General features: G+C 29.4%; 1 protein-coding gene across 4 annotated transcripts in view; it reads left to right on the top strand.

Annotated features, from left to right (window-relative positions):
- LOC106683516 (transcription elongation regulator 1) overlaps positions 1-15836 on the top strand; it is a 36808-nt gene extending 20972 nt beyond the window's left edge. For 2 of the 4 annotated variants that reach the window (XM_067049380.1, XM_024358472.2), the window contains 9 exons: positions 400-557; positions 4762-4970; positions 5841-5991; positions 12642-12947; positions 13370-13585; positions 13734-13888; positions 14029-14137; positions 14293-14370; positions 14691-15505. In XM_067049380.1, the coding sequence (XP_066905481.1) occupies positions 400-557; positions 4762-4970; positions 5841-5991; positions 12642-12947; positions 13370-13585; positions 13734-13888; positions 14029-14137; positions 14293-14370; positions 14691-14915 (1607 nt within the window). In that variant the 3' untranslated portion in view covers positions 14916-15505. Of the gene's footprint in view, positions 1-399; positions 558-4761; positions 4971-5840; positions 5992-12641; positions 12948-13369; positions 13586-13733; positions 13889-14028; positions 14138-14292; positions 14371-14690 lie in introns of all 4 variants that reach the window. The other 2 variants (XM_014425024.3, XM_024358456.2) reach the window with 2 other exon arrangements.

The raw sequence follows: 15836 nt of genomic DNA, 5'->3' as shown, positions 1-15836 counted from the left end.
AGTACATATCAGAAAGAGAAACATTAAATTTTTAGTAATAATAATTTTATTCAATTATGTTTAATCATTTGTAAAACGTCACATTGCCATTCTTGTTATTATATTGCCTTTGTAGAATTAAAAAGGGTCATTGTCAATGGATGAATTAGGTAGTTTTAAAATTGTACTGACCGACCACATTTGTCTTACAAAAATATATTAAGGGGTTTTATGATTATTGAAAATAAAATTTTGGAAAATTGTAAAAGATTGACCTGCAAAAATAGCAACTAAACTGTTGTCAGTCTTATAAGGCTATTGTCTTTAATTCTTGTTGCTATTAATTAAAACAATATATATGTATGTAGCTGTTTCATATTTTTTCCATATTTTAAGTAACAATGTTTTGATTAATTTTAGAAACTGTTGAGGTTAAAGAAGAAAAAGCTGAGAAAAAGGCCATTGATATAGGTAAAGAAGCTGCCATGGAGGCAGAAGTTAGAGCTGCGAGGGAAAGAGCAATCGTTCCACTTGAAACAAGGATTAAATCTTTCAGAGAAATGCTGTCCGAGAAAGAGGTTGGTGGTTTCTGTTTCTGCAACTGTTATTTAGCTTTAATTTAATTAATATATATTGTTAACGCCATAACATAGGATTACCTTGTAATAATTGTAAATAGTATTTGAGTTTAATTTAGTTATATTTATTTTTATTTTTATTATTTTAATTGGATTTAGTTATTTATAAAGAAAAATGTGTAATTATATTTCTGTGTTATAATGAGTAGTAGAGACTGTTGATAGGGGCTAATGATTGTTGCTAAGGCGCCACCTAGCTTTGGACCGACCATCTTAGTTTTTTAAACAGTTCCGGCTAATTAGTGGCCTTGGTAGCGTCCTCAGCAGCCCTGTCTGCGTTTATAGTTTAATAGTTTAGGCATTTGTTGAGTGTTTTAGTCGTCACTACTGTTCGAAACCAGCCTTTTCTGTGTTTCGACTTTAATACGAGTTCCGGATAATTAGTGGCCATGAACGTGTGTGACCATCCATGTCTGCGTTCATTTCGTTGGCTTGCCTAATACCTTAATGCTACTGTTGGATATTTGGACCATCGATGAGCCACTACACCAACTCTGGACCACTGCAGCGGTTTATTTAGCTACCAGAGCTGCGACCTACACATATCGGTAGCACTCTTCCTCTGACATATCGGAGTGGAGCAACCCTATGTCAACTAGTATTTATTATATATATTTATTTGTAAATTAGTTTCTTTTCATTTTCATAATTTATCTAACTATTTTATTTTTATCTGAGAGGCCTTTTTATTTTTACTTGTACTCATTATTAATCATATTTTGTTTATTTTAGTTTTAGTTTTTAAAATGTTTAAATTGTCCAAATAAATGTTTAATCCGAACCAGTTTGTTGTTTGTTCATTTTAAGCCTTCTAACATAAAGACATAGTCGATTTGAGATGGCTTTAACATATTTGGCCCTCCGGGCCGGATTGAACCAGCGACCTATGGATTATCCTGGGGCACTTAGATGCAACGTGACTGAAAATTCCCATCTTTTATTGGGTTATCGCTGAAACCATGCAAAGGCTGCAGGTTAACACTCCGCTCTAAACTTAAAATTTGAGCGCAGGCCGAGGTTATAAACAATCGCTGTCATCCACAGTCAATCAAAATTCTTATAGGCAAGTATTGCCCATTACGGTCCTCAATTCTAGCTATCGCGGTACCTAATAAGACTGAGACACTGGACTCGGATAGGGATGACAAAACTGAACCCTTTGCGTCCCTAGTTATCTTGTCAGTACCTGAAATATTTTCTGAGAAAGGATCTGGCTCTGATACATTATTAATCCGGGAGGAAGAAGAAGTGTTAAGAACTTTCCTACCTCCGTCATTCGTCCGCCTGTAAGTAGATGTTGAAAAATGCAACATTGAATGATGTCGCCTTTTGCATTGATTACAAGAACTAGAGCTAGGGCATCTATTGGTGTAATGACTGGGCAGTTAAACAGTTATAACATAAATTTAGTGGTTGAATTTTATCAAACCGTTGTTTAGGTTCCATTGACGAAAATGTGGGCACCTATACAAGCGGTATCTTTCTCGGCACAAAGGACAACTATTATGTGTTATGAACATATCGACACCTGTTAAGGTTATAAGGAATCAAATATGTTAAAGCCACTTCAAACCGACTATGTCTTTTTGTTGGAAGGCTTAAAATTAACAAACAACAAACTGGTTCGGATTAAACATTTATTTGGCCAATTTAAACATTTTAAAAACTAAAACAAAATATGACTAATAATGAGTACAAGTAAAAATAAAAAGGCCTCTCAGATAAAAATAAAATAGTTAGATAAGTTATGAAAACGAAAAGAAACTAATTTACAAATAAATATATATAAAAATACTAGTCGACATAGGGTTGCTCCACTCCGATAGGTCAGAGGAAGAGTGCTGCCGATATGTGTAGGTCGCAGCTCTGGTAGCTAAATAAACCGCTGCAATGGTCCAGAGTTGGTGTAGTGGCTCATCGATGGTCCAGAGTTGGTGTAGTGGCTCATCGATGGTCCAAATATCCAACAGCCGCATTAAGGTATTAGGCGAGCCGACGAAATGAACGCAGACAGGGCTGGTCACACACGTTCATGGCTACTAATTATCTGGAACTCATATTAAAGTTGAAACACAGGAAAGGTCTGGTTTCAAACTGAAGTGACGACTAAAACACTCAACAAATGTCTAAACTATTGAACTATAAATGCAGACAGGGCTGCTGAGGACGCTACCAAGGCCATTAATTAGCCCGGAACTGCTTAAAAATCTAAGATGGTAGATAACGCCTTAGCAACAATCATCAGCCCCTAGCATCTGTCTCTATTACTCATTATAACACACCAATATATTTACACATTTTTCTTTGTAAATAACTAAATCCAATTAAAATAATAAAAATAAAACTAAATATTACTAAATTAAATACTAATAAAACTCAAATACTATTTACAATTATTACAAGATTATATATTATGGCGTTAACATATATTTTATTACATATCCATTTTTTCTAATGAGCTCTATATTAAATTTTTAATACATTTGGCTCTCAACAACTTGAGTGCTAAACAGGAAAATTGGAGGTGGAGGCCTTTTATAATCAACTTTTGAGTTATCAAGTTCATTATCTTTTTTACATACAAGTACATACTCAGATAATGGAACTAATACATTCCATAAAATGTGAATACTTAGGCAATGCCACTTTTTCCTTTACACTATATAACTTTCTGTTTCTTTCTCATATTTAATAACATTTCAGAGACATTTAAGCTAAAAGTTAAACACACACACACCCCCCCCCCCTCGCAAGAAACAACAACAACTATATTGTAAGCTATAGGACTGATTAGTTAGCCCCTCTAATGTAATGTTCTAGTCTGATAAAGATATGAAAGCTTGAAGTTTTTCAAACAACGTATTCAAATCTATAATTAAAATAGATTTTCAAAGGTTTGTTAAGCAAAAAAATCGAGGTCTTTATTTTGAAATATTCAACTTATTGATACAATAATGAAGGGAAGCACTATTGGAAAATAAAGGAGATAGAAAAAAAATCTACTCATTGAGAGTCAACTGTAAGATAATAGATTGCTTTATTTCCTAACGATTAAGGTGCACTTTTCGTAATTCGCTTTGTTCTAGTAACCAGTCATATGTACTTTAACCATTTTAATCTTTTTTCAAATAAAGAATAATTTATTTCTTTTCCCTTCAATGTATTTTTTTTTTTTTTTTTTTTTTTTTTTGAACACTTAATAATAATTTATTATTATCTGTTTTTAACGTTATTGCGGGTTGAGTATGTGAGGTGGGGGACCAGAAGTCTAATCACCTTCATATTTTTTGTTTATTTATCTTTTGTTTTTATATTTAAATTTGTTTGTACTATATGGCTGTGCCTAAGAGGACTTACTATTGAGCCTCTCTTAGCACATCAATAGGCACCCCCAAATCATTGGCGCTTGCCATTATTGATTTTGGTATCAGACCATTGGTGGATATTATGAAATAAATTAGTGGTGACACCTTCTATATGGTACAATTCCTCCAACTCTATAGCACGTTCATGATATTATTGTTATTATTATTTGATTTCCCTATAACTAATTTTTTATTCAAATTAGAGAGATAATATTTGTACCTCTCTCTCAATCATAAATCTTTTTCTTATTGTGACAGTTAGATTATTCATAACTATTGCAATACTATTCTCTCTACTGTTGACTAACTATAAGCAAAATATACTGATAAACTTCTACTCTACATATAAAAAGCATTTAACTATGTGGAATATTGCACTGATACATAAATCAATCACATTCACATTTCCCCCATGTGTATTTATGCAAAAGACAATTTTATTTATTATCCAATTATTCATTTATTATATTTTTCTGTTTATGTAGGTTATTTATATATTTTAAAAAAATTTCCTACTTAAAGCACTTATTTCTGAATTAACTAATTAAATTACATTTTATTTACTTGTTAAATTGATCTTGACTAAAACTGGTAGTAAGGATGTGCCATCCTTAATCTTGCAAACTAATCGGTTTGTTTTACTGTAAATTTTTTATTAAAAGCTTTAATATTGTTATAAAAAAAAAATTTAAAAAAAAACCTTTTATCTTGTCATAATAATTTATTTTGTTAAGTTAATTTTACAACTTGTATATTTTAAAGTCATTCTTTTTTTCTAGGTGTCTGCTTTTAGCACATGGGAAAAAGAACTCCACAAGATTGTTTTTGACCCAAGATATTTATTACTTACTTCCAAGGAAAGAAAACAGGTATTTGAGAAATATGTGAAGGAAAGGGCTGAAGAGGAAAGAAGAGAAAAGAGGAACAAGATGAAAGAACGAAAGGAAGAATTTCGTCGCCTAATGCAGGAAGCAAATCTTCATGGAAAGTAAGCTATCACAACTTTGACTGTCTCATTATTTATTAATGTTTAATTAGCTAAACCTAAAGATTTTATATTAATTTTTTTGGACTCTTCACTAACTTCCTTGTGTTTGAGTTTGTTGAGATGCTAAAGGGAAATAATATTTTAAAAAATTGGTGGAATGTATTCACGACACAACTAAATATATTAAAACATTTTATTGATCTACTTTATGGAAACCGATTTTTGGTTTATGTAATTTTGTATGATTTTATACTCATTTAATGCAATCACGATTATTTTTCCTTTATTCTACTCAAGAAAACTAATTAATTGGTTTATATTTTTTTGTGAATGGCATGAAAAAAAAAAAATAACCTCTGAAAATCAAGTCCAATAATTTATGTATTGTTATTTCTATAGAAATTTGTATTTTAGGTTTCTAAATTAAAACTGACATGGTTAAAAAATAAAAAAGTTATTGGCCTACTTCAAAATCTTGAAAATGGATTGTTTATACACTTATATTCATTTAATACCATCAGCAATCTTTTGTTCTTATTCTGCATGAAAAACCAAATTGTATACAGTAACTATGGATGCATCATGTTTAGCAAAGGCAAAATTAGATAATATAAATTTTCCCCAGGTCCTAGGATTCACTGGCAAGAACCCTTGGACAAGTCTGAAATATTTTTCTATATAGTATCACCTAAAAAAGTTTCATTGAAATTGATTTCTCTTGTTGGTAGCCTCCTCTTGAGAGATTTATCACTATTCTTTGTGTTGATAAATGAAGGTTACTCATTCAATAATGCAGGTTATATCTCTGTGGTTGTTGCTGTTAATTCTGTTCATAGCATCTTTAATCTGTTATATAAAAATATTTTCTAGGTCATCATTTGCGGATTTCGCCACAAAATATGCTAAAGATGAAAGGTTTAAGAATGTTGAGAAGATGCGAGAAAGAGAAGGTCTATTTAACGAGTATATACTTGAAGTAAGAAAACGAGAAAAAGAGGAGAAAGTGCAGAAAAGAGATCAGGTGAGACTATCTCGAATTTCTTTATTATGTTTCAGGGTTTTTAGTTGACTTAATTTGTTAGTGGCACTTCAGTTGAAGGAAAAAAAATTGGAACAGTCTTTTTTTAAAGGCATTTAAAATGAATTCTTCATATTTCAGAATTAATCTCTCTCTTTTGCTCAAATATTGTCAAAGTTCACTATTTTGCTAGCTGTGTTATAGAATTATAATACAATGAATTGCCACAATTATAGAATTTAAATATTTCTATTGTCCTGGTGTTTATATAAGCTGTAATTATTTAATTTGATATTATGATCCTTTTATTTTTTTTTTTCTTATTGCAAGGATATAATATGTTATGGTTTCTAGGCTGTGTCCTCCCACATCTTAATCAATTTTTAATCCATTTTAAATGATACAAATTATATTTTTATGGGACTAAAAAAGCTGAGTGCCTGGAAGGTAAATAATTACAGAATTAGTTCCTTCTAATCCCAGTTTGGTTGTGAAGGGCTTTGGGGAAAGTAATGATGGTAATTGATTATCGTGGTTATTGTTAACCATGAGCTTAGCATGTCTGATTTTCTGTAAGCACTAAAGGCTGACTTCTAATCATTTATTATTTTACTGATACCTGTTATTTACAAGTTTCAGAGCTGGTGCAAGTGATTAATATTAAGCCCATGTTATCTGAGTCATAAGTCCTCTTTAATATTATAATAAATATTCATTTGCACCTTCTTTTTTTTTCCTTTGGTGCAATAGTCCATGTAGATCTTTTACTGCGTGATATTGTCTTACAAGTATTTTACTTATGGGAGCGCATATAGTCTGGAGGGGATTACCAAACCTTCCATTGCTATGAACCATGGTTTCCTTTGTGCAGCAGCAGACTACCTGTATCTCCATAACCTTTCTCTTTAGGCCTCCCAGTGTCCTTCCCACTGACTTCAGCTCAAATTCAAGATCTCTCGGTCTAGATCCACAGGGCTATCTTGTGTCAGTAGACACTTGAGGACCTTTATTTCTTTCCCTTGATCAGACTGTTCAAGGACCAAATAATCTAGAAGACCACACAACGATCCCTATTAAAGTACATACAGTAGTGTCATCACTCCTAGGTCTGGTCTGTGTGAGTTGCCTCCAGTAGGCTGTCAGGCCTATGCACCTGGGTGGAGGGGAGGTGTGGTTTTCCATCATGATTGGTCTCTCATGTTGGAGGTGCTCCACATAAAATAGAAAACCTTTGATAATTAAGTTTTATTATTATTAATTTAAAGGTTAGTCAGGAAGACTTTCTTATCATTAGGGGTATTCATGATGTTGTGTTAAATGTTATATGTTTTACCATGTTAAATGTTATATGTTTTACCATGTTAAATGTTATAACTATAGGATTGTGAGCAGCCCTATTTGAAGTCATGTTAAACGTTAAATGCATAAGAGCCCCTAGCGGATTTCTCAGCAACTTGTTGTATAAGCCTTATGTTTATAACCTTCCTTCCAGACCCTCATGTTATTGTTTACTTCAGTTTTGATTTAAGTAATTAATTAAAACATGCCTAGAGTGAGTGAAAAGTGGAATTTGTGTGAAAGTTTAGCTTATGAGTGTCTTATTGATCTTCAAACTTGTAAAGAAGAGAATGAAGATGAGCTAATTGACAACTGTATTGAAAGTCACAACAACTAATATGGCGGCGATCTCAACTGGTCTATTGTGTGACGTCATTCTCGATTTAACTGACCAAGTAACAGACTCTCAGCCATGTTAAATGTTATTTCTTTTTACCACGGTAAAAGAAGGCAATTTTTTTCGATTTAACACGAGTTTTTCCATTTAACACGCTTTAACATAGATCATGAATACCCCTAATATAAGGCAAGGTAAGTATTTTGATGAGTTGAAATTTTCAATGGATCTATATGTTTCAGCCACTTGAGTCCCAAATTCCATTTCAACCTTTAGTCTGTGTGTATATGTTTCGAATATCTCTTGGCTGATTTTATTTTTTGGTAGGTTTTGATCCTACCACATCCTATGCATGTGTATCATATAAGACATTGTGCTTACTATAGCAGCTGCACAATAAACAAAAAATCTGTGTTTCTCTGTACTATAGTGCCGGAATGGCTGCAACAATTTAAATTAAATTTACCTAAAGTCTGTTAACTTTTAACATATAGTGTATCAGTGAATGAAAACATGCTTTGCATCCATGTTTTTAAAAGTATTTTTCTCATGTTCTCATGGAAACCCTTTCACTTTTTTAAAATTTTAAGATAATTCGAGAAAAAAAAAAAAAAAAAGCTTACATCTCTCTCTTGTACTGCTTATTTGATAAATAAGTTGTCTACAAAGTTAGGGAGAAATACTTTATTGGAAATGTTTTACTGCGCAACTGCATTTGGTTGCCTCATACACTGCATACTTGCTAGTATAAAAATCAGCTTTTGAAACTTACTTATGTATGTATATATGTTTAAAATAATATCAGGTCTAAGATTATTAGTTTCGCTGCGGTTTTAGTTTATTTTTGTAAAAATTATCCCTTATTAAAAAATTAAATATATATATGTTAAGGATAATTTGGTCGAATGTGCAGAATACACTACTAAGTGAAATTTTTATTTAAAAAAACAAAACAATTTTTTTATATAATTTTATTATTAGAGCATGTCAATTAGTCATGAATGTGTGTGTGATTTCACATTTTTGGACAAAGCCTTAGATAGCAAGTACAGTAATGTTTAAATTTCTATGAAAATCAAAATATGTTTTTTCTAATATAGACTTATATATTTATTATTATATATTAAATTTTATGTATGTATATATATATTCAGGTATTCCATGACCACACCTCCCTCCCTCTTGTCAAGTAAACATCTACACCATTACAATAATAGTAATTATTTTTATGTTTGGAAAAATACTACTTATTGGTTTGAAACTTTTCCTTCCCTTAGCCTCATATTAACTAAATGCCTTCATGTTTATTTCTGTAGAGTGGGAGGCACTGAGCCTACTGAAACAGAAATTGATTGATTTTGAAGCTAACAATTCTTGCAAAAGAAAAGTAAATTCAGGTTAAAAAATTATTTATCTATTTTTTTTGTTAAAATCTCTCATGAATTTATAGTAGTCAGGTTTCTGCATATAACTATTTACATACTATTGTAATCTAATTGTTGTTTTGTATAGAGAATTGTGTTTTTTTTTTTTTTATTATATATATAATAGACGATACAATGATATAGGCGATCTTTTTTATTTTTAAATGTACGCATGTATAGAGAATTATATGTACGTACATTTATTCATTCTTGTATGTATAAGTTGAAAAATATTTATTTCTATATAAATAATTTATCAATTAGTTATCTAATTTTTCTAGTTGCAAGTATTTACCTTATTTAATTTTTTGATACTAAAATATTTCACTAAAAGAAATTATTTATTAAATTGCTGTATGTTGTTTTGTTATTTAAAATTTCATGTTTTGTTTCTTTTTGTATGAGGTTATTATATTTGCAACATTTTTTTACAATTTATTTTAATATTTTTATAAACACTTTCAATGTTGATCCTGTCAGAGCATAAATCATTTTTTTTTCTTTTTTTTTTTAATGAGACAATAGTTTATAAAAGCAAACTTTTATTTTTATATATACAATTTTTTTTAATTTATTTTTTATTGAAACTGTCATAATTTAAAAATGTCGATATTTTCAAAATAACAGATTCTGTTTCTTACTTTAAACTGTTGATGAAAATAGATGATTCCAATAAATGAGAATAAAATGGACTGGCATTTGGTAAGTAATGCCTTTCATTCAAAACTTAAATACAACTTTTTCACTTTTTGTTTTGTTTTGTTTTTTGTTTTTTTAGTAATAATATATTTCTGATTATTTTTTTATGATCGGCTAGCAGTTAATGTTTATGATCACAGATGATGTATGTAATAAAATTTGGAATCATCTACCTGACGATAGACTATGTTCAAGTAGAATGAGTTCAGATGAATGAGGAGGAAGGCCTACTTCACTATTCATTGTTAAGTTTGTAAGTCGATGTTTTTATGTCAGTCTTGTTGGATAGTTTGGAAATGGAAATGGTTAACTTACCATCTATTACAAAGTAGTATAATACAAAATTACCTTACAAACGGTTTTTCATTCTTATTTTTTATTTTAAATTGTGAAAGTGAAGCTATCAGCGGCAGCCTTTAAAACATTAGATAATTATATTTAGATTAATATATTTCTTTTTTCATTAAATCAATTTCATATTACTGAAATCATAATTTCTCTAGTAATTGTCAATTTAAAAGATATGTATATATTTTTTTTTTTTTACTTATCCAATATTTAAAGAGAAATATTCTTTTTGAATGGCGAATGACAATTGTTGTGATGCGGAACACTTTGTTTGACCTCTCTGCGGCTGTAGGGTGAACCGGGAGGCGTTTGGGCACACAGCGCACATCTGTGCACAAGCACAGCACTACCCCTTCTTCCATTCTACGGTCCACAACAGATGTCATGGATTGGCGCTAACCCGTAGGATGTCCCAGTTATCTTCTTTAGAGAGTAATTTGACACCAAAGCAAATAAAAAAAAAATAAAGAAAAGTTTAAAAAAAATTAAAATAAAAGGGGGTGCGCCAAAAGGCTGGCTTATTAATTATTTGAGTTGACGGTTTTTCTCCACGAAATTTAGGTTTTTTTTTGGTTTTTTTTTTATCTTGTGGCAAGTCTATTGATTTTATAATTGAAATAACAATATGTATATTGACCTTAATTAATTATTATGGTGTTTATATTTATTTATATGTATGATCATTCACTCTCTCAAGATCATTTCTTATTGTTTTAATCCTATTGGATTGTTGAAATATCTTTCAAACATATTTTTTGTTTTTAGTATTGTTTTTTTTTTTCTGTTTTTTTATCAGTTATTTATAGATCCTATAATTAAGTCACTTCAAATAGTAATGATTTTCCAGAAGTAATTTTCTCTGCATTTCAATTTTTTTTTTTTTTTTTTTTTTTTTTTTTTTTTCTGATTATTATAGAAATACTCTACTTGTTTAAAGTCTTAGGAACTTAATGCAAAATTTAAAAACATTTTTAATGAATTTAATAAGAGAAACAGGGAAGTTCTAAATGATACTGATTCATGAAAATTGTCCTCTAAACAGAACATGCTTTGTATAAAGCCTATATTTAATTTATATATATATACTTTTTATTTCGCTTTTGATATTGTCATTTAAAAACTTCATGAAGTGCAGAAGCAAACTTCCTTTTTCTCTTGGTTATTTTTGCATAAGTGATTATGTTTATATGTTAATAATTTATTATGAAAAAGAAAAACTCAATCAGTTATTATATTAATGATTCTCGTAAGATTATAACTTCAAGATTATTCAGAGATTTTAGGATGTTTAGAGATAAATTTTCTAGGATACATAAGAAAAGAAAACAAAATATTGAATTCGTAATTGAAATCAATTGTGATTTGCTTTATTAAATTTTTTTTATAAATAGCATCTTATTATAATTCTAGAGACCTGTCTATCCCTATATTGATCTCCAGAGAAAGAATCAAGGCTTAAATCATTATTTCTCCGTAATAATATCGTTAATAGTGTAGTTCAGGTAAGTGTGTAAAATACACTCTCAAATTATAGGTTTATCAATTTCTCAGGCTGAATAAGCTTCTTTTTTTTTTTTTTTTTTTATGTAAAATTATCAATTTTTCAATATTGTATATATGAATATTCGTTTTCCTGGTAGATCATTTTATTAAAATTTGAATTTAACCTGGTGAAAAATATTTACAATTATATTTAAAGTTTGTATGATTATTGAAACCATAAAATCTAAATTTCGTGTTTAAGAGCCGTGTTAGAGGTTTTATTAAATATTCATAATTGTAGAGAAATAAAGAGTTCATTTTTGGCGCATCTCAGATTACTTTAAATTTTAAGACTTTTTTAACAAACTTTTTATTAAAAGAAAATATTGATTTCATCTAATCATTTACTGATTTATGATAGTTGATTTATTTCTTTTTTAAATTAATATACTATTTATGTTTTTAATTTAAAATGAAGTGCACTTTTATTTACTTTTTCATTCATTAACTTATTATTTTTTTGTTTGATCATCATTATGCTGGTTTTGTTACCTTGTTAGAAATTTATACTTTGAAGTGTTATATGACTTTGAATTCAATTGAGACTTGATTTTGAAACCTTTAATGCATGCTCGTTACTGCTGTAATGAATATAAAATTATTATTTTGGCCTCCATATTTGTTGAATTAATAGGATGACTTGTTGGTTTTCCATATATGAAGGGAATCAAATTAAAAGAAATTTTTGTATGTATGAAGTCTGGATATTTTATGCCATTTAGATATTCCATGACTCCAGATATCACCTATGTTTCAGATTACATCATTCCAGCTTTTCTCTCAATATTTTTTATATTCAGTTATTCTCTTATTAGTTCACAATGATCCAGTGATATTTTGAACATTTATCAATTTTATATTTTCTTTTTTAAATTTTGTGTAATTAAAGTATTGCTGGAACATTGAAATACTTAGTTATATCAGATTGAAACACTGTTTCATTTGTAGTATTATGTATTTTCTAGGTGAGAAAAGACTTTTTCTCGTTACTCAAAGAGTCACCTGATGTCGACCGCCACTCAAGATGGGGTGAAGTCAAGAAGAAATTGGATTCTGATCAGCGATACAAATCTGTAGAGTCAAGTGCTCAGAGAGAAGATTGGTTCAGAGAATTCATTAAACAGTTAAAGGATGAAAGGAAAAAAGAAAAAGATAGAAGAGAGCGTGAGCGAGAGAGAAAGGATCGAGATAGAGATCGTGAAGAAAGAAGAGAAAGGAAAAAAGAAAAAGAAGAGGAAAAGGAAAATAAACCAGAGAAAGAAGTTGAGGATGTAAGTGGATTAGTTTTTAAAAATCATTATAGTCTTATTTTAAGTTTTTGTAGAACTATATATTATTGAGCTTGTAACTGATTAAGGTGTAAGGCCTTGAAGAAACTAGTTAAACATTCGCCTTATTCTCACATCTTGTTGATGAGCTTTTATTTTTGTAATTTAAATTACTATTATTTCTTTGTATTATGATAGGTGAGTAGTTCATTTGACTTAATTCAATATTTTTAGATTTCATGAAAATGGCTTTATCAAATTATAATCCAAATTCATCTTTGAATGTAATTATCTCATATCAACAAGTTATAAGTACAGGAACAGAATTGCAATATTTAAACAAAAAATTTTTTTCTAATATGTTTTATTGAAATGTTAAAATTATTCAAGCGCTTTAGTTTAATATAGTTTCCATTCAATTCTAGGAAGAAATAAAAGAAGTGGAAGATGCTGAAAAAGAAAAGGAAGCTCGTGAGAAGGAGGCAGCTGAGAAGGCTGCTCGTGTTGAAGCATCTTTACGAGAACGTGAAAAAGAAGTTCAAAGGACATTAGCAGTTCATTTGAGGGATCGAGATACAGAACGAGAAGCTCACAAACACGATGAAGCAGTGCAACATTTTAATGCTCTATTAGCAGATTTGGTTAGTATCATGAGTGCAATCATCATGTATACATTTTTGGACCTGTCAGAGCCCTCTCTTTCAGAATGAAACAGCATTTAGGATAGTCAGGACTTTTTAATATTCAGCTATAATACTTTTACATATGTAATATTTTTCTGTTGTTCAGGTCCGAAATTGTGAATTAAGTTGGAGGGAAGCTAAGCGTCAACTTCGTAAAGATCATAGATGGGAATTAGCTGAACTCTTAGATCGTGAGGAAAAAGAAAAACTTTTTAACGCACATATCGAACAACTCACTTTGAAGAAGAAGGAAAAGTTTAGGTTATTTTTTAAAAATTACTTTCATGCTTTTAAATTTTCTGTTTTATTTTCAATCCTATTACTTCTAAAAAGTATTGTTTTTTTGTTTTGTTTTTTATTCATTTTGTCCTAACTACAAATTTTTGCTTAATTTTTTTTAGAGAGTTGCTTAACGAAACCCCAGAATGTTCTTTGTCATCAAGTTGGAAGGAAGTGCGGAAGGTTATCAAAGATGATCCGAGATACAGTAAATTTTCTTCTAGTGATAGGGTAATTTATTATCATTGTTAAGTTTGCTTAACAGCAACTACAATAATTTATTATCGTTGTTAAATGTTGCTAAACGTTTCTGTGGAAATTTAATCAAATGATATTGGAAATGTATCAATTGATCAAATTCAGTAAGTTCTTTTTTTAATTTTTAGAAATGTGAACGTGAATTCAAAGAATATATTAAGGATAAGCTGGTTGCTGCTAAAGCTGATATGAGGGAACTTTTGCAGGTAATAAATAATCCAAATTTAGTATTTTAAGTTCAATTATGAACTTATGTAATCTACCTAGAAATAAAAATTCAACTCTTCTCCCCTGAAAATGTGATATTTCATTTTTCAAGACACTTACAATATTAAATTTGAATAAAAAAAAAGTCCATCCTTTGTACTCATCCCTAACTTTTTTTAAGGACAACTGATCTGATTTTTTTACGATTTAGATCTTCCCAGGATTAATATGTGTGGCCTTGATTAGCAAGCTATTGATAAACATTTTTAGTTGTGTTGTTCTGCATGTTTTGATTTAATTATATTTGTTTTTTAATCAGGAGACAAAGCTTATAACCCACAAATCTAACGCTTTGGTTGAAGAGAATGAAGCACATATGAAAGAAATAGAAGAAATGCTTGAGAAAGACAAAAGGTACCTGGTCTTAAGCCATATCCCTGATGATAGGCGAGAAATAGTGAAAGCTTACCTAGTAGAATTAGAAAAGCGGGGACCTCCTCCCCCACCGACAGCCTGCGATCCTTCAAGAAGGTCATTAAAATAGTTATTAAAATAGGGAGCGAAGGTAAGAAGTATATGATAAAAGGTTTATTTTCCTTCTATGTAAAATATATTTCTTTTTTGTATTTTAAATAACCAAACCTGTTGTATATATATATATGTAATTTAATTTCGTATATTTAACTAGTTTTACCTGTGTTAATGATTCTTTTCTTCTTTTTTTTTTTCCATATATTTATGAAATTGACAGAACTGATAGTTTCATAAATCACGGCAGTTTATAAAAAAGCAAGTTGAAATGTATTTTGTATCTTAAATTTTCACCGTGACAATCTAAGGTGATTTACAACATTTTTTCTTTTGTTTGTTTAATGGGAAAATCATTTTATCTAGTGTGGTTATTGTTCCAAATTACTCCATTGAAACTTGTTATAATTATTTCTATTCTGAAATATGTACATGTTTATAATTTATTTATATTTGTATGTTTCCCGTTTTATGTACTGTATTTTCTCAGTTTTTTTTTGTTTGTTTTTTTTTAGTTACAGATGGAGCTAAGATGTAAACCAATTTATAATGTGTTAATTTATTTTTAACATTGTTTTGTACATAAACTCAGTTCACTTTTATCAACATTGTGATTGATTTAATAATTATTATAAGACTAACTAGCTTTTGAGGAACTGTAATAGTGCAATTGTACAAATTAGTTTTGTTTTTAATTATTGTAGTAGTACATTGTCAGTAGTTTTATTCTCGTTACATAAATAATTGTATGTATGTTTTTATTACAAAAAAAAATGGCACTTTTTATTTATATTTGTAAATTATCATTTTCAAATTTCCTATTAGTTTTCATTTGTGATAAGAAATATAGTCATTAAAAATCAGTTTAAATGAAATTTATTTATTTAGGGGCCATTTTGTACAAATAATTATATTAAAATAAACAGTGAATAATTAA

Source organism: Halyomorpha halys, unplaced genomic scaffold (genome assembly GCF_000696795.3).
Source record: "Halyomorpha halys isolate HHAL.00 unplaced genomic scaffold, Hhal_1.1 Scaffold493.1, whole genome shotgun sequence".
Classification (NCBI taxonomy): domain Eukaryota; kingdom Metazoa; phylum Arthropoda; class Insecta; order Hemiptera; family Pentatomidae; genus Halyomorpha; species Halyomorpha halys.
Note: the sequence above shows the minus strand (reverse complement) of the source record. Positions and strands in the feature narration are given on the sequence as shown.